We start from the raw sequence: 20,844 nt of genomic DNA, 5'->3' as shown, positions 1-20,844 counted from the left end.
AGCTCCCACATATAGTTTCGTACGATTTCATGTAAATGGTGCCCCAAAGTCCCTACATAACTTTCGATTTGCACGAAATTTGTCATAACGTACTGAATTGAGCCTAGAATGATGTCTGCCAAGTTTCGTGAAAATCGGTCCAGATTTAGATATAGCTCCCTTTTATTATAGATTGATTTTAAGTAATTGACGTACTAAGGAACCAATAGAAACAAAATGTTCTGAAATTAGTATAACCTAACCTGTGACAAGTTTGTTTGAAATCGCTTTATATTTGGATAGAGCTTCTATATATATTTTCGACCGATTTCAAGTAAATTGGGCATCAGACTCCTCATGTTAGTCAGATTGACATCAAATTGTGCACAACGCACAAAATTGAGCATACAATTACGTAGTTGCGTTTTCTAGAAGTACAGACATAGCCCAACGGACTTATTTATATTTGTTTGAAGTCGATTAACATACTTTATGGATAGATCTAGGTAGATTCACATTTAGATAAATATTACTTTTTTTCATCCAATTACATGTTAATAGTCCTGTTTAATATACCCATAGTGGTGAAGGGTATCATATAGTCGGCCCCGTCCGACTTTACTACTTTCCTTACTGGTTTGAAATTTGCTGCCTCTTGACGGATTAGAGCTCAACAACTTATCTTTCTTACCGTGACATCTTATCCAAAACATATGTACCCGGACTAAACAATTAAATATTAAAAATCAAATTTTCTTATTTAACACACAAAAGTCTTGGTTCATTTGGCCCGCGAAATATTGACCGATCATTATATATTTATCCCTTAAATATAAATATAACGCTACGATTGATCATAACTGTGGCCTGTAACGTGTTTACAAATTATAATGGGCAGACGGACGAACACACATGACTAAATCGGCTCAGCTAGTCGACATATGACGATCGGTATACAGGTTGGTCTAGGACCAATATTTCGCGGCGTTACAAACTATTGGGGCTGAACAAAGCTATAATACCCTTACAACATAAAAATGTTTTATGATATTGAAATGTTTCAAAATATTCACGATTTTAATAAAAGTGAATATTATTAGTAATTTGAAGATAATCATAATAAAAAAAAACGTATTAAAAACTCATAAATATAATTAAAAAAAGCTTTGCAGTACCAGGGGGTATTTTAATGGTTATAATATTTTGTCTACAATAATATATATATTTTTTTTAATATAAATCGCCCTTTGATACGATCAAAAAAGTATTTCATAAAAATTATATTTTACAAATGCTGGGGGCCAAATCCGTTTTAGAAAACTTTGAGTCGATTGCACATCAATTTCGGTTCAAAGATAGGTGATATCGGTCCATTATTGGTATTCGCTCACTAAAATTAAACAGTTAGAAAAGTGATAAATGTAATATGAAGCTAATTGAGTATTCCAATTGATAAACAAATTTTGAATATCGAAATATTAGTATTAAACTTATATCATGTCTGAGGATTGATCCCCATCTAGTAAATCCCCCACAAAGTATCTTGAAAATTTTGCACATTGTAAAATTTTAACTATAGGTGGAATCCATCCTTCTACAAGAAGGAAGGTACAGGAATGAACATGTTTAATGCCACATGATTCATGAAATCCGAAGCTGTACCTTTATATGGGAGCTTTTTCAAGCATGGTCTTATATTAACACTAGAAAGACTTGAATTTTGTGTATACCTATATTCCCCAAAATCGGTCAAAATTACCTTATTCTGAAAGAATTTTTATTGTGTAAAGAATTTTTTTTTTAAATTATTTTTTAATATTTTTACGTTATTTACAATCATACAAAACGTTGTTATTATTTGTTTTCGGTCGAAGGGCTCTCGAGTTTCCTTTTTTAAAAAATAATAGCGCGGACAATATGTTCGAGAAAGTGTAAGTGTTTACTCTATTTTTTTTGTTGTTTTGTTACTCGATTTTTTGTGTTCGTTTGTGTTTCTAGAGTATCAAACGGGTTTCGATGTTGTTATACTGATCTGGTCATATAAGAAATTTACTTTATACAATAATAAAAGTAGTTTGATTATTTAATATTTCACAAGAAGTCAAAATGACCGATTGTAGGCAATATAGATATAGCACATGTGAATACGGGGAATGAAAGAGGGGGAAGCAGCAGCAGCTATGATTAATAAACGTAGTTCTATGTGGTACAAAAAGTCGCCAAATTTTAAAAAGCTGTGTCATAATATACACAATTATTTTTGTACTTAAATTGAAAAGCTGTCAAAATGACCGCCTTCGGCAATCTCATATAGTCACTTCTCATGAAAAATAAGACTAGAACCACCAAAATGGTGCCTATGGCAATATATGTGACCATTAATAGTCGTTCAAAATTAATTTTACCCAGTATGCTATACCCAGTGATCATGAGATATCGTGCATATCTTCTCCTGCAGAAAAATTTGTCGCATATAGACGCCTTCACAGTCACAGAAGTCCTCCAGTCATTGTAATATCTCATTCTCATCCCACAAAAAATTTTAATATTTTAATTTTAAAACTTAAAAGTTCGTTGTAACATCTTCTTCGAAAATCCACCCAATTATAGTCAGCATAATTATTTCCCCTACTCTCTTCTGTTGGTCTTCTTATTTACCCCAAAATTCCAATAACAATTAAATTGTGACCATTCAATTGTCGTATTTGTAGAAAAATTCCCACCATTTATGTGTTTTCCATTTGTTGTTGTTGTTGCTACTCTTGTTGTTGTAAAATTACAAATTTATAGACCATTCCGAAATGAAGTGTCACTTGCGGAACGTTAAATCTTTAATGGCAGACAATAAATCTTTTGGCACATAACGGCAACAGCGTCGTTTCTAAGCACAACAACAAAACAATAACGACAACGACAACACCAACAAAGGAAAAATAATTATTTCACATAATTATGACTAAATAATACATTTAAATGATTATTTAATACATCATTGACAAGAGTGGACAAGAAATGAACCAGGAACGAAAAACACAACAATGACAACAACAAAATAAATAAAAAATGAAAAAAAAATATTAACACCCCCACATCTACAAAATGATGCAATTCTAAATATAGCCAAATAAGTGATTTTTTTTTGTGTGTATGGGTGTATTGATGTGTGTCTGTGTGATTTTATTTGTCACCAGGCAAAAGTTCAAAACCAAAATATATTTATGACATTATTTAATAAGCAACTCTAATTACGTACATGTTTGGCGTATGACGTATATGAATTACGTACACTGATTTAGATGAGTATTTGTAGTTATTGTTATTGTTTTTTTTTTTTTGCCGAAATAAATAGGGAAAATTCCAAAACACACATTCTCTCAATATTATGAAAAAAATGTTTTAAAATTTCAAAAATAATTTTTTTGGCATACTTTCTATTGTTTTGTTTAGAATTTCCGGCAATTTTGGTTGGTTGCATATGTCCCATAACAGAACTATCATCCATCTTTGTCACAGTGGGTTGTTTTTTTGGAAATGTGTTTTTAAATAAACAATTAATAAATTAAGAAATACATATTTTGTGAGTGGGTGACACTGAATTAATTGTGGTACAAGAGCATGCTTTATTATGATCTAAAGAGCTGACAATTTAGCAATTTGGTGTGGCGCCCAACTGATATAGGCGCCAATATAAATTTATTGGTTACTGTATATTGAATTCGGAAAAAATAATAATATTCTAGGGATGACATTATATTACGTATAAACCTATATTGGGGTCTATCGATGTTTATTTTCCGATAATCCGAAACGGCAATTTACAGCCCCTTCAACTAGAAATCAAGTAAAAACGTAAGGCCGGGTCGAACTTTTTATACCCTCCTCCATAAGGTTCACAATCAAAATACCTTAAAAATGGGAGGTTACTGGATAAACCTTCTATTGGAATAGGACCTTGAAAACACCGAAGAAGACTACAGAAAATATTTTAAATTCTGAATAAACCGAGTAAACGGGCAACCATATATCAAGACTGTGATCGATATTAATAATTGTTGGTAGTGAGATTTCAGACCCAATGTGAATTAAATTAAATAAAAACCAGTGAGCGGAGCAGTATAGTCGGACAGGGCCAACCATACGATACCCTACACAACTACCACGAACTCTAACTTTCTGAGGATGTTTATTCCGAGTCTGAGTAATATTTCGAGATATTTGGATAATGGACAGACGGACGGACACACATGGCTAGATCGACTCAGCTAGTCGAGATATGATCGGTATACTTAAAGGTGGGTCTAGGACCAATATTTCGCGGCGTTACAAACATTTGGGGCTGCACAAAGCTATAATACCCTGACAACATAGTTGTGTAGGGTATAAATACCAAAATACCAAAACGTGGACCGATATATCCCATTTGCAATACCAAACGTGCTAGGAGCTCCATCTTGAATATCATTTATATATATATATATATATAGGTGCAGCATCCATATCCTACCCATAGTGATAGTACTTACTTAGGGAATGAATTTCTTCCAAAAGAGCAGAACGGAAATATTTTGTGCTGGGCTAAGTTGCCATCTACTTAAAAATCCTTTGCAATAGAATCTTGTAGATTGAGAATTAGGGTCTCTTTCCGCAGAACTCTTTCGTAACCTTGTTTCAAGTATTTACTAAGGTCTCGTGGTGAATCATCCATATCCTGCCTTTAGTGAGAGTACTTTTCCAGGTCCCCAATTTTCTCCTCACGTCTAGAGCAATTGGGTTGGCAGACTGCTCACATCGGAGTGTTCATCACATAGGGCAGTGCCCACACAAAATGGAATTATTGGTTATTCCAGACGCCAGTGAGGACATATTCTTGGGAATGGTTTTTTTTCCAATGGACCAGGTCGTAAATACCTTATTTAAGAATATCTTCACATAACCGAAACCTATACCTGATCAATACGTGAGAAAATCTTTGGAAAATCTTCTTTAAAAAACTTTTTGAAAATATTCTTAAAAATCCACGCCTAAGGAATTGACAATCCTATAGCTGTCCGGGTCTTCTCGATGTAATAAAAATACCGATCATCACCAAAATCTTGGTCAGAGACGAAACTTCTGATAGAATCAGCTGGATAATATAAAGGTCAATAATTACTTACTTACTTAGATGTCTTGTGACAAAACAGTTGTTCCTTAAGCCGAGCTTAAAAAAGATTTCCAGGCGCGTTGTTCTTGTGTGCAGCTTTTCACTTTTAAATACCATATTTCGAAATGTTTTTTTCGACTTGATCTTTCCATCGAATTCGTAGCCTACACCTTCTGCGTAAATCATCTGTTGATTAGCTTTTATATGCCCTTTGGACATCCTCAACCATTCGCACAACATAATAGCAAGCATAAGCAATTGCTTACTTATACCATAGTAGCATCTGTTGGCCAACACTGTCCTTCTCTGAATTTCAAAAATGGTGTTATTAGTTTTGCTTATGGCATTTAATACCTCGAAGCTATAGTTCTCAAGTTCCACAGTTGTTCCGAGTCTAATTGACGTCTTGCGCATTGAGACCATCATCTTGGTTTTCACGCCGTTTACTACCAGACCCACTTTGGAAGACTCCTTTTAATTTCGTTTAAAGTTGGAAGTTGCCGCTCACAAAGTTCGACCCATTATGTTGATGTCGCTGTCATCGGCGTAGGCGCGTAACATATGCTTTTCGGTGTACCGAGTGCCATTTCTACACACCTTTGCCTCTCGTATGAACTTTTCCAGCAGGATGTTAAAAAGATCACACGACAAACTGTCAACTTGTCGGAATCCTCGTTCGGCGTTGAATGGTTCCCATAGGTCCTTTACTACTTTAACTGCTGACCTTGTGCCACTTAAAGTTATTCTGCATAGCCACATTAATTTTGCAGAAATGCCAAACGCAGACATGGCTTTATACACCTATGAACGGATAGGGCTGTCGAATGCGGTTTTATAGTCGACGAATAGGTGGTATGTGTCGATGTGTTTATCGTAGGTCTTTTCCAGGATTTGACGCAGAGTGAACATGTGGTCAATGGTGGATTTCCCAGGCCTGAAGCCGCATTGGTATGGTCCAATAATGTCATTAACCATTGGCTTTAGTCGTTCACACAGACCGCTGTGTAGCACTTTATATGCCATGAGGAGGAGATTTATTCCTCTATAGTTGGCACATATTGCTTTGTCCTCTTTTTTTGTGCACGGGCCACAGGATGCCGAGGTTCCAATCGTTGGGTATGCATTCCTCTAATCAATTTGTACTAATCAGCTGTTGCAAGCTCCTTACCAGCATCAGACCACCGGTATTGAATAGTTCGGCTGGTAATTCATCGGCACATGCTGTTTTATTACTCTTCAGCCGATTGATTGCTATTCTGACCTCATCTTGGCTACGTGGTATATACTGTATATCGTCATCTATTATTGGTTCTGGGGTATCTACTTCACCACAACTATTTGATACCAGAAGCTTTTAGATATAGCTTCCATATATATTTTGGTCCCGTTTAACATAAATGGAGCACCAAACTCCTAATGTTTGTCCGATTAACACGAAATTTTGCACAACGTATCATATTGAGACTTGAATAACGGGTTTTGTTGAAATTGGTGCAGATGCAGCCATAGCTTTCATAGGTATTTCGAACGGGTGTCCGATTGAGATTAAATTTTTGGACAGTGCGGCGTAACGAATAGCGTGTATCAATATTGCTATAAAACGTTTTCCATCAATTTGTCCCATGTCACGCAGACGACACTTAGTTGGTTAGTTGGTATACAATATATACCATAATCTCTTATTGGTTCTGGGGTATCTTCTTCACCACAACTATTTGATACCAGAAGCTTTACAAAATGCACCTTCCAGATCCTCAATACACTGTATGTATCTGTTATCAGATTTACAAATTCATCTCAAAAACACAAAAGACTTCGGTTTGGTGTTTTACTCGTTGGTGAAATTTCTGGACTTCGTTCTGACTCCTGAACATTTCAAATTCTTCATTTTCTTCTTTTTTCTGAAAATACGTTTCTCCCCTCTCCTTTTCTCCCGATAATTCTCTATCTCCATGTCTGCACAATACGCTGTGTTTTTCGCCTCAGTAGCATTACGACATTCTGGATCGTACCATGGGTTTCTTAATGGTGGTTTTTGGTAGACAAGTGTTGCTTTTGCTGCAGTTTGTAGGTAGCGGGTAATTCTTTGCCATTGTGTTTTAATATTATTATTGGGACAAGTGGGTAAGTTTGGCGGAGTAGGCTTATGCTACCTATTGATTTTTTGCAGCCTTTCGACATAGAGTTTCCGTATCGTGTTTGATCACACCTTTTCTGTTACATTAAGACGGCCTTGGCTGCCACAAGGTAATGATCCGAATCGATATTCGCTCCTCGGATCGATCGAACGTCTAAAATACTGAATGAATGCCTTCCGTCTATCATCACATGGTCAATTTGATTTCTCGTTGCTTGATGACGAGAAATCCAGGTGGCCTTGTGTATATCAAGATGTTTGAATCTGGTGGTGCTAACTACCATATTTTTTGCAGCCGCGAATTCAATCAACCTCATGCCGTTGTCGGATGTTTCTTTATGGAGGCTGCATTTTCCGACGGTGCGGCCAAAGGTATTTACCCTTCCGTTTTTGGCATTAAAATCTCCTAGCAGAATTTTAATGTCGTGATCAGGACAACGGTCATATGCTGTTTTGCTCATATGTTGCTCGTAAAATATGTCTTTGGTCTGTTTTCGGTCGGAGCATGGACGCAAATGAGACTGATGTAGTAGAATTTCGCTTTTGTACGGATTATAGCAATTTGTTCATCTACTGGAGTGACTCTGGAGACGAGGTCTTTTATACTCCTATTAACCATAAATTCTCAGCCAAATTCATGTCTTGTTCATTGGCAGCTAAAATACAAGGCGTATTTAAAAACAGAAGTTTTTTAATATATCCACATCTGTAGCTGATATGGGTTTCAAAATGTTTGCATATCACAGAATATATTTCCTGTTAATCTTTGCATTTGAGTTTTTAGAAATATTTAAACCCTTTCAAAGAATCGCCCATTGTGCATTTCTTCTGTGTGAATGCAACAAAATTATGTCACAAAAAATCTTGACCATATGTTAAGAAACAATGTAAAAGATGCCTTGTCTTCCTTATTATTTTAGTTTTTGAATGACAAAAAAAAAAAAAAAAAAATAGTATATTGTTTTAAATTATAGTGATCTATCTATGTTAGATAAATACAAAGTATTTTTAAAATTTAAATACAAAAATTTAAATAATAGACAATTGTCAAAGTAGTGAACCTTGGTACTTGTCACAAATTATAATGTTGTTTTAATTGTTTTCAAAATATTAACCTGTATTTTTTAAAATATTCATTTCATATTGCTGAAATTAGTATACTTGAAGGTCTTTAAAAATATAGAAATTAATATCTCATCAATGTCAGGAAATGCGGGGAAAGTGCGAGGGACAACAAACCTGTCAACGTCTGTCATTTATTTTAAATTGGAAGAAGTGATTTAATATGATTTTGGAATTTTTAAAGAATGCTAAATTAAAAACCAGTAGGCAAAGTTCAAAAGTCGGACGGAGCCGACCACATTGGTTACATACAAAAGATATCTACAATACCCAGTAGGTAGAACAGACATAGAATCTTTGGAGGACCATTGTGATGGAATCGGGCAAAATTAAATGCTTTCTAGATAGATATTTGAACCAATTGAAAAAAACACATAACATTCTCAAATCAATGAAAATTGCATGTCAAACGGGCTGTTTTCGATTCTTTGGTGTAACATTTGTATGAGATCGGGATGGGAGCTATATATATATATATATATATATATGGGAGATATATATAAACATATGGACCTAATTGAGCAACCATTGCATACACCATTTGTTGTTAGTTATCACTCTATATTTAATTTAATACCCTCTGTCAAATTTCATGCAAATCGAACAAAAATAGGCCCCTCGGTGCAACATTTACATAAAATCGAACGAAAATATATATGTATAAGGCCTATATCAAAATCTGAACCGATTTCAAAAAACCTTGTCACACATAATTTTTTCCTCAATTGCATTCGATATGCAAAATTTTGCTTAATCGGACAAATATTGGGTGTTTGGTGTATCATTCACAAAAAATCGGACGAAACTACATATGGGAGCTATATTTAAATCTGAACCGATTTTAACAAAACTTCGCAGACATCAGACTGGACCTAATCCAGTACTCTGTGCAATCGGACAAATATTGGGAGTTTGGTGCATCATTCAAATACAATCGGACGAAAATATATATGGGAGCTATATCTAAATCTGAACCGATTTTCAGGAAACTTGACACACATCGTTCTAGACCTAATTCATTTCGCTGTGCCAAATTTCGAGCAAATCGAAAGATATACAGAGAGTTTGGTATACCATTTACCTTAAATCGGACGAAAATATATATGGGAGCTATATCCAAATCTGAACCGATTTTCAGGAAATTTAACACACATCATTCTGTACCTAATTCATTACGATGTGTAAAATTTCGTGCAAATCGAAAGATATATAGGTATTTTGGTGCAGCATTTACCTTACATCGGACGAAAATATATATGGAAGCTATATCTAGACCTAAATTGTTCTAGACCTAAATCATTAGGCTTTACCAAATTTCGTTCAAATCGAAAGATATATAGGAACTCTGGTGCACCATTTGCATTTAATCGGACTAAAATATATATGGGAGCTATATCTAAATCTGAACCGATTTTCAGGAAATTTAACACACATTGTTCTAGACCTAAATCATTAGGTTGTACCAAATTTCGTTCAAATCGAATAAGTGACCTATGCCAAATTTCATCAAATTCGGATAATAAATGCGACCTGTACTTTGTTCACAATTTAACATGGACAGACAGACGGACGGACATGCATAAATCGACTTAGAAAGTGATTCTATGCATATTCTCAAAAGGAACCATGTATCTATCTCGTTTCCTTTTGCCTGTTACAAACATATGCCCAAAGACATAATACCCTGTACCACAGTGTGGTGAAGGGTATTAAAATGTGGTTCATCGAAATATCGGCTATAGACTCCAATTATTTTTGGACGAAATACATTTCATACAGTTTGTAATTTATTTAAAAATACCCGTCCATCTGACGGTCTCTCTGGTGAGCAGTACGACTAATTCCGAAATGGATAATATATCACCAAATGAGGTATATATAGGATCCAAAGCATTACCTTCAATGATGCTCATTTGTCAATATATCATGTGCCTATTTGCGGTTCAAGGTACAACATGACATAATTTGAAAATAAGTAAAATTAAAAAAAAAGTAAAAGTATTTTTCTCATTTCATGAGAGAGGTTCTGTCTAGGTTATGCTTCCTACTTTTTTGTTATTATTTTTGGCATCATTTTTACGTCATATGCCACTCACGGTGGTCCTCACCGACAAACACACACATATACAGTCACTCTCACCTCTACATTTCATAAATATCGACAGCATACTCAGCTTGTTAGAATTTATTTCTATTCGATGATTTTCAAACTGACATTGACACTTGATTGACATATGAATCATGCAACACACCGACACACCAAACACACATACAATTATTTGGTTTTGTTTTTAGACGAGTGCAGTCGTCTTTTCATTTTCCCGCCATAAACATTTCAAAATTTTTAAAATACAATTTGAGGTTTTAAGCGGGAAATATTTTGTTGATGAGCAAACACACAAACGGATATACCATTACCAAAATCACGAAAAATAATAATAATAACAATAACAACAATGAATTACCATCATAACAATCATTAAAATACACAATATTAAATGTTTATTTTAATATTTCGTTGTTGGATGTGTGTGTGTGTATGTTTGTAAATATGAAAATTTATTGTTAATTAGCGAGAAAAAAAATATGAAATTATGTTTTTTAACGAAATTTTATGACGACATAAACAGTTGTGCGAAAAAAATGTGTATGAGTATGAGTCGTGTGTTGCGATGTCGTTGTTGAACCGGAAACATATGTTGTTGTTGTTTTGGCTGTTATGTTGAGGAAGTAATGTTTTGCAAACGTAGAATGCCGATGTGACAGGGTGTTGTAAGACAGATGGAGACGGGAAGTAATAAAATTAGGAAAATATATATTTTGCAATATTAAAACGAGAGAGATATAAACAAAACCAGTGAGCGGAGCAGTATAGTCGGACGGGGCCGACCATACGATACCCTACACAACTACCACGGAACTAAAATTTTCTGCGGATGTTTATTCCGAGCCTGGGCAATATTTCGTGATATATGCCCCCTCTTGCCCGATTAGAGGTCAACAGCACCTTTTCCATACACTGACATATTTTCCGAATATTTCTAATATTCAGTACAACCCTTCTAATTTCGAATTCGAAAAATACCAAAAAAAAAAATAAGTTTACGGTTCACTTCATCCCAAAATTATTATTTGATCATCACCGAAAATTATAGGCGCTGTTCTTGACCATAACTGGAACCTCATGGAACATTTACAAGCGATTAGCGCTATATTTCCGCCATCTAGCGTGGTAATGCGTTACTAAATAATACACGAATACGGAGATACCTGTAAATATTTAGGTGTAACTCTCACATTCGAGCACATACATCAATATAATTAATTTGAAGGTCAACCACTCCTCTTGGATATAATATCAACTTCTCGGGTGTATGTCCTTCAGGGGTAAATATATACGCTATAGAATACAAATTTTGTCATTTTTCACACAAAAGTCAGGGTCCATTTGACCCGCTAAATATTGACCCATCTTTATCAAAACAGGCATGCTTATTCTTTGGCCCGATCCCCTTCTCCATGCAAAATTTCACGATGTTCGGGCTCTGGAGCGACCAGAAAATCTGACAAAAATTTAGTATTTGGTCCATTTCATCCCCTAAATATTAACTGATCTCTCCAAAAAAACAATAGGGGTCTTCATTGGCCAGAATCCATCCTACATGAAGATTAGTCCATAACTGTGGCCTCTATCGTGTTTACATATTATAATGGACAGATGGAGGGACACACATGTCTAGATCGACTCAGCTAGTCGAGATATAACGATCGGTATACTTAAAGGTGGGGGTAGGACCAATATTTCCCGGCATTACAAACTTTTGGGGCTGCACAAAGCTATAATACCCTAACAACATAGTTGTGTAGGGTATGTTTATACCCTATACTTAATAATAAAGGGAAATATATCCTGTTACACAATTGAAAACTTTTTTAAGGGAACCCCACCCATTCTCGATTTTAATTTTTCAAGATTTTCAATGGGCTGGTAAATCAATACCAATGCTTGTTAAGGTTTGTAACTTAACACATATATTATTGAAGATTTAAAAGAGAAGAAAAATAATTTGCAAAATTTAGTTGGTGTTGTTGGTGTGACAGCCCTATTGCTTTTACACAATGGGCTGAGGTGTTGGCCGAGTATAACTCGGGTCATTTCGGATCGTAGACCCCTCTGTTTTTTTTGGTGATTAAAGAAAAGTCCTTATTCTTGATGGCGGGCATGATAACTCCTCACTGGAACATCGGAGTCTGGAAATTCCAAGTGTGTTAGAAAGAGCACATATCAGGCTCTCATATGAACTACGATTATTGACGTCGCTCAAAAATTAACAAAACGGCAGACCTTTGAAAACAAGTTTTAGGAAATTCGCATATTTTTGACCACAAACTAAGTAAAAGAAATAAGGAAGATCTTCACCGATTGGCTTTATCCTAGTTCATACGTAAGCTATACACTCCCAGAGAATCGTGTCAAAATTTGGAACTGATTGGATTATTAGTTTTTGAGTTATCGTGCCCGACATTCGTAAAACACTGCTTCGAGAAAAATGCGTTTAAAGTTTGAGAATCACTCTTGCCGTCACTTGATGCTGACACAATAAATCGGCTATATCTTCAGGAGTTGCTTAGATTTTCACTTGAAATTTTGTAGGGACATTCTTGAATTAGTGTAGATTCGAAAAACAAAATAAATTTTTTTGACACCAAGAATAGGGGAGGTCGCCTTTAATTATTTTAAATCAACTATTTTGGAAAGTATTATTTTATTATCATTTTTTCTGGCTTGGATTTTTTAACAGAATATTTTCTAAGACCCGTATTGATGTGGTTAATTAAAAAAATATTTTTGAAAATGATATATAGTATTTTTTAAAATACATTCTTTGAACATAAATATAGGTTAGGATTTTTTAAAATATTTTTGAATATAGTTATAGTCAAGGATTAACAAAAAAACATACTTCTTGAGAACAGATATTGGATGTGGATTATTTTTTATTTTTAAAAATATTTTTTTAATGATCCGTGGATTTTTATACCCTACATAACTATGTTGTCAGGGTATTATAGCTTTGTGCAGCTCCAAGAGTTTGTAACTCCGCTAAATATTGGTTCTAGACCCACCTTTAAGTATAACGATCGTCATACCTCGACTAGCTGAGTCGATCTAGACATGTGTGTCCGTCCGCCTGTCTGTCCATTATAATTTGTAAACACGATACAGGCTACAGTTATGGTCCAATCTTCACGAAATTTTGCATGTAGGATGGGTTCTGGCCAATGAAGACCCCTATTGTTTTTGATAAAGATCGGTTAATATCTAGGGGATGAAATGGACCAAATACTTAATTTTTATCGGTTTTTCTGGTCGCTCTAGAGGCCGCAATTATGACCCAAACATCGCGAATTTTTACATAGAGAAGGGGATCGGGCCAAAGAATAAGCATATCTGTTTTGATAAAGATCGATCAATATTTAGTGGGTCAAATAGACCCTGAATTTTGTGTGAAAAATGACAAAATTTATATTCTATAACGTATAGGTTTACTTCTGATGGACATAGACCCAAATTAGTATAGTATATCGAAAAGGAGTAGTTGACCTTTAAATCGATACCACTTATATTGTCGTATGTACCCCGATGTGGGAGTTACACATAAATATTTACAGGTGGTTACGTAATCATGTATTATTTAGTAACCACACTAGAGGGCGGAAATATAGAGCTGATCGCTTTGAAATTTTTCATGCGGATCCTGGTTTGGTCAAGGACAATTTTCGGTGATGATCAAATAATAGTTTTGGGATAAAGTGGAACGAAAACTTATTTTTTTGTGTAATTTGGAGTCAATCTATAGGCCACAATTGATAGCCGAACTTCACAACACAAAGTGTGAAGGGAATCTGGACAAGTAATTAGAAAGGCTGTACTGAATATTAGTAATATGTGTTGACCTTTAGTCCTTCAAGAGAATAGCGAAATATTGCCCATGCACAGAACATAAAACCACAGAAAGTTTGACTTTCGTGGAACTTGTGTAGGGTATCATATGGTCGGCCCCGTCCGACTATACTGCTCCGCTCACTGATTTAAAAATATATTTCAATGACCCATATATAACTATTGATTTTTATACCCTTCACCACACTGTGGTACAGGTAACAGGCAAAAGGAAACGAGATAGGCCCAGGGTTCCTCTAGAGAATATGCATAGACGCACCTTCTGAGTCGATTTACGCATGCCCGTCTGTCCGTCCATCTATTTTTGTGAACACAGTGCCGATCGCATTTATTATCCAATTTGAATGAAATTTGGCATAGGTTACTTATTTGGCCCAAGGACGAACCCTATTAAAATTGGGAAAAATCGGTTCCGATTTATATAAAGTTCTCATATATATTATCGTCCGACTTTTTTTTGTAAACGGTGCACCAAAGTTCCTATATATCCTTCGATTTGCACGAAATTTGGCATAGCGTAATGTATTGAGTGTAGAATGGTGAGTAGTAAATTTCAGGAAAATCGGTTCAGATTTTGATATAGCTCCCATATATATTTTCGTCCGATTTTATGAAAATGGTACACTAAAGTCCCTATATATATATTTGAACGAAATTTGGCATAGCGTACTGAATTGGGTCTAGATTGATAGATTTTCGTCCGATTTTAGCTAAATGGTGCACCAAACTTCTCATATTTATTAGATATTTATCCAAATAATCAACGGGTGTCCGATTGATATTTGCTTTAAATTGATTATAAGAAACGACTCTATATCTGACGAAATAAAAAATTTAGTAGAGGTTGCAGAATGACATGTTTATGGATCCAATTTCATGTTAATTGTCCTTCAAAAATGCGACGTCTGTTAGGATTCATCTGTTGAGTATACCCAATGTGGTGAAGGGTATCATATAGTCGGCCCCGTCCGACTTTACTACTTTCCTTACTGTTTTTTTAGTTTAGAGGGTGGATGTAGAATACAACATAATATCGTATTTAGTCCGGCACTTTTCCAGATAGGAAAACAACCTGAACCCAACAGAACATTTTCCCAGTTTGATTGTATTTTATGAACAAGCAATATTAAGACATTTTCATAGGGAATTGCGGAGGTCTCAGGTAAGGATGTGCATTGATAAGGTATAAGGATGTGAATAAGGATGAACATTGGTAAATACAAATTGGATATGAGCCAAATAATCTTGGGCCCTACAATCGATATATCAATGGGGCACATCGTTAAGGCTGTGAATATACAAAGATTATAAAATAAAGTTTAAAATAAGAAAAAAATGTATAGGTCAGCCAGGGAATGACTTTTGTTTCATTACAAAAATATTGTATTGATTTTTATTTTCAGTGAACCCCCCCCCCCCCCAATCTCAGTTTCAAATATTAATGAATAATATCGAAAAAGGGTTCTTAGGTTCAGGATACATGCTCATCTCTTGTAATATCTCTTTTTGGCCAGATATAGGCTTGGAATTATCTTAAATATTTTTCCAATGAACATATATAATTTTTCCGGAATATTTTTCGAAGTGCCAGTCTTACCAATATTTTTTTCAAAAATTAGATGATGTTTTTAGAATATTTTTTAAAGATCCTATTCGGGCCTGGGCTGGGAATTTTCAGAAATATTCTATTTTCAAAGGCCAGATAAAGCCCCGGATTTTAGGCGGACAAAGGCAATGTATAGGCCTAGACCTAGAAGACAATATCGACATTACCCTAAATGTCAAGCTTTTCTAGTCTACCTACAATATCTTCCTAGACAGATTTCCATGGTTGGACGACAATACGGTGCCCCTCGAAGATTTTTTTATCGTTCGTGTTGCCGGGATTAGCTCAATGCCCATATTTAATAACAAACGGATACTCAATAGGAATCCGGAAATGGACTCGTATTCCTTTAATAATATCCATGTTCGATTGATCGATATACCCTCCGTTTGTTGGCCAAAAAAAAAAAAAAAAAAAACCGGACGAAATAATTGAAATGAAATTAGGCATTATTGATTTGATACAACAATAGACAAAATCCTAGGAATTTTGCCAAATTTTAATCCTTTCTTATTGTTAAATTTCGGGATATAAATGCATTTTGAAAGGGTTTCGTTCAATTCCATCAATTATACGTTCACCAATCGACAAGAAGGGAATCGACAAAATTGAAATAAATTAAAATAACTGCAAACTCTTGAAGAATTTTATAAAACATAATTTTATTGTACTAATACATATTTATTTTTGTTTGTATGTAGGAACATACATATCTACATGTAATGTGGAATATCTTCGTTATCTACAATTGACTAAAAGCGCATTTTTCTCTTAGTTTATGCATAAATTTGTACTCATGTTGATGTTGTACGATGTTGTTGTTCTTATTTCGTTGGACAGTACCAATCGTATAAATTCACATGGTAAAAAAATCTGCAAAAAAGAAACATGTTTGGCTTCTTATCTCTGTCATATGGTCCTGTTTGTTTAGAATGGATTTAGGGCACAACGAATTGTCTGTTGAAGAAAACCAAACAAATAGAAAAAAAATAATAACAACAAAAATATTTAAATACAAACGGCATTTGTCTGCTGCATAGTCTGTCGGTGTGTCTTTCGATGTGCATGAAGCATAAGTCTTCTTCTTTCCCATATATTTATGCATATATTTGTCGACCGCATGTACTTTAGATTTTGACATATTTGACTATTTTTATGTACATAGACAACAACAACGTCATGTTCTATAAACTACAACAAACAAATATTTTCTTCAATTCAATAAATTGTTTTTTCATAGATGGAGCTTAAGTTGTATTTTTTCGTGTGTGTCTGTCTATCTTTTATTTTGAATATTTTAAAAGCCTTTTATTTCAAATAAATAAAAAAATATTTCCATTCATTCCCTCAAACTATCAATCAGCCACAGGTGTATGTACCATCAATGTACATTACCTCTACACTTCTCATCATTCACTTGTTTTTCCAGTCCATCAACATTTCTCTTGAAAATATCGAATCGTATTTTTAGAATGTAAAGCACTCTGCCACACATACCGACCACAGGTGTACGGCTGCTGGCTCTTGTGAAATATATTTCAATTATTTTTCCAGAATATCTGAATGTTGAAAATGTAAAATTCGTATTTTATTTGGTATTAAATGGATACAACCAGATCGAATATGAATTTGTATTGTAATCGGCTTAAATCGATTTATTTAATTAAAGCTGAAAGGAAAAGGATTAAAGTCGAAGGGGGTCCATAACAGTGCACCCTATACCATTTATATTTTTTATACCCCTCACCCTGTACCACACTATGGTACCGAGTATTATGTCTTTATGCATATGTTTGTAATAGGCAAAAGAAAACCAGATAGACCCATAGTTCCTTTTGAGAATATGCATATAACCACTTTCTGAGTCGATTATGCATGTCCGTCCAAAGTACAGATCGCATTTATAATCCGATTTGGATGAAATTTGGCACAGCTCATTTGTTTGTCCCAAGGACGAACCCTATCATAATTGAGAAAAATCGGTTCAGATTTAGATATAGCTCCCATATATATTTTCGACCGATTTAAGGTAAATGGACCCTATATATCTGTCGATTTGTACGAAATTTGGCATAGCGTAATGAATTAGGTCTAGAATGATGTGTGTTAAGTTTCCTGAAAATCGGTCCAGATTTAGATATGGCTCCCATATATATTTTCGTCCGATTTAATGTAAATGGTGCACCAAAGTCCTTATATATATTTCTATTTGCACGAAATTTGGAATAACGTACTGAATTGAGTCTACAGTGATGTCTGCCAAGTTTCGTGATAATCGGTCCAGATTTAGATATAGCCCCATCGTCCGATTTAATGTAAATGGTGTACCAAAGTCCCTATAAATCTTTCGATTTGCCCGAAATTTGGCATAACGTACCGAATTGAGCCTACAGTGATGTCTGCTAAGTTTCGTGTAAATCGTCCGATTTAATGTAAATGGTGTACCAAAGTCCCTATAAATCTTTCGATTTGCACGAAATTTGGCATAACGTACTGAATTGAGCCTAGAATGATGTCTGCCAAGTTTCGTGAAAATTGGTTCAGATTTAGATATAGCTCCCATATATAGTTTCGTCCGATTTCATGTAAACGGTTACCAAAGTCCCTATATATCTTTCGATTTGCACGAAATTTGGCATAACGTACTAAATTGAGCCTAGAGTGATGTCTGCCAGGTTTCGTGAAAATCGGCCCAGATTTAGATATAGTTTCGTCCGTTTTAATGAAAATGGTGCACCAAAGTCCCTATATATCTTTCGATTTGCACGAAATTTGGCATAGCGTACTGAATTGAGTCTAGAACGATGTCTGCCAAGTTTCGTGAAAATCGGTTCAGATTTAGATATAGCTTCTAAATTTGACCAAATGAAAAATTTAGTATCGGTTGCAGAATGACTTGTTTATGGATCCAATTTTATTTTACTGGTCCTTTAAAAATGCGACGTCTGTTAGGATTCATCTGTTGAATATGCCAAAGTGGTGAAGGGTATCATATAGTCGGCCCCGTCCGATTTTTCTACTTTCTTTGCTGTTTTTTTTCTAAATTCGCTTTTGAGATCCATTATGTTGCATTCAACATTGTTGTTCAGTACTGAGGAAAATTTAAAATGCATTTTTAATAAACATAGAACCCTCTATTATTTACTGCCAAAAATCTGAAGCAAATGTCTGCAGATTAGCAACAATATTAGGAAATCAAAATGCAGTCATCTAAATGAATTGTCTATTGTCAACACAGAAAAAAAAATTCAAACAAATAATCTAATTAATTATAAATGTTGGCGCAAGCAGTCAGCATAACGAAATATAACATTTTGCAGAACATTTACATTTTTTGTTGTTCACCCCCACAGTAAAAATTGCAACAATGACAAATATAAATTACAAATAATGCTTTAGAATATAATTCTAAAATAATATTTTGTAACTAAGTGACTAATAATATTCCTCCTATTTGCCTTCAAATATTTTTTTTCAGGTTACCAAAAGTATTCACCTGCCATTGACGACAAGTCTATCATCGGCGCCACGTGTGCTGATGTGTAGTGCTTCTGTGGGTACCGAAGCCTCTGTGACACTACATCTGAGAGATGTCAATTCCAATGATTCCAATTTATCGTCCGCCTCATCAGCAGCCTCAGCGTCACATTACATCAGCCACAATCACACACAGTCGGCCCAACAACAGCATCAGCAGCAGCAACATCACCAACATTCGCAGCAGCATCAACACCAGCTACAGCAACAACAATCGTCACCGGCACAGTCACAGTCACAGACGACGTCGACCAGTGCAAATACGACCACAACACTGGATAATGCATTAACCATTGGTTATCCAGATCCAGAAATGTTGGCTGATGTCTTGGGAACATTACAAACAGCGTGTAAGTAGAGAGGATTTATTTACAAAAAGAGGTGTTATTTTGATTTTTGAAATAAATAATCAAAATGCACGTCTTGAAAAATCCACGTCTTGGATAGGCATTGAAAAGATCTACATCTTAGATAGGCTTTGAAAAGATATACATTTTGGATAGGCCTTGAAAGGATCTACATCTTGGATATGCCTTGAAAGGATCTACATCTTAGATAGGCATTGACAAGATCTACATCTTGGATAGGTCTTCAAAAATCTTGGATAGTCCTTGAAAAATATTCTTTAAAAAGTCCACGCCTTGAAAAATATTCTTTAAAAAGTCTTGGATAGTCCTTGAAAAATATTCTTTAAAAAGTCTTGGATAGTCCTTGAAAAATATTCTTTAAAAAGTCCACGCCTTGAAAAATCTTGGATAGTCCTTGAAAAAAATTCTTTAAAAAGTCCACGCCTTGCAAAATCTTGGATAGTCCTTGAAAAAAATTCTTTAAAAAGTCCACGCCTTGCAAAATCTTGGATAGTCCTTGAAAAATATTCTTTAAAAAGTCCACGCCTTGGAAAATCTTGGATAGTCCTTGAAAAATATTCTTTAAAAAAAGTTTTCTTTGAAAGGTCCACGAAATATTCTTTCAAACATCCACACCTTGGATAGGTCTTGAACAAATATTCTTTGAAACATCCACGCCTTGTTTAGGCCTTGAAAAAATATTCTTTGAAAGAATCCACGTCTTGTTTAGTCCTTGAACAAATATTCTTTGAAAAATCCACGCCTTGTTTAGGCCTTGAAAATATATTCTTTGAAAGAATCTACGTCTTGTTTAGTCCTTGAACAAATATTCTTTGAAACATCCACGCCTGGGATAGGCCTTGAAAAAATATTCATTAAAAGAATCCACGCCTTGGATAGGCCTTGAAAAAATATTCTTTGAAACATTCACGCCTTGGATAGGCCTTGAAAAAATATTCTTTGAAACATCCAGGCCTTGAAAAAATATTCTTGGAAACGTTCAAGCCT

General features: G+C 34.8%; 1 protein-coding gene across 1 annotated transcript in view; it reads left to right on the top strand.

The window, feature by feature from the left end:
- The first annotated feature begins 19,434 nt into the window (after positions 1-19,434).
- LOC133321999 (homeobox protein 5-like) overlaps positions 19,435-20,844 on the top strand; it is a 40,462-nt gene continuing 39,052 nt past the window's right edge. Inside the window, exons 1-2 of the mRNA XM_061531067.1 lie at positions 19,435-19,599; positions 19,699-19,839. Coding sequence (XP_061387051.1) covers positions 19,491-19,599; positions 19,699-19,839 — 250 coding nt within the window. The 5' untranslated portion in view covers positions 19,435-19,490. The remainder of the gene's footprint in view (positions 19,600-19,698; positions 19,840-20,844) is intronic.

Source organism: Musca vetustissima, unplaced genomic scaffold (assembly GCF_032173495.1).
Source record: "Musca vetustissima isolate MV318-11 ecotype Yass unplaced genomic scaffold, APGP_CSIRO_Mvet_v1 utg9415, whole genome shotgun sequence".
NCBI lineage: Eukaryota > Metazoa > Arthropoda > Insecta > Diptera > Muscidae > Musca > Musca vetustissima.
This window is presented reverse-complemented; position numbering and strand designations above follow the sequence as displayed.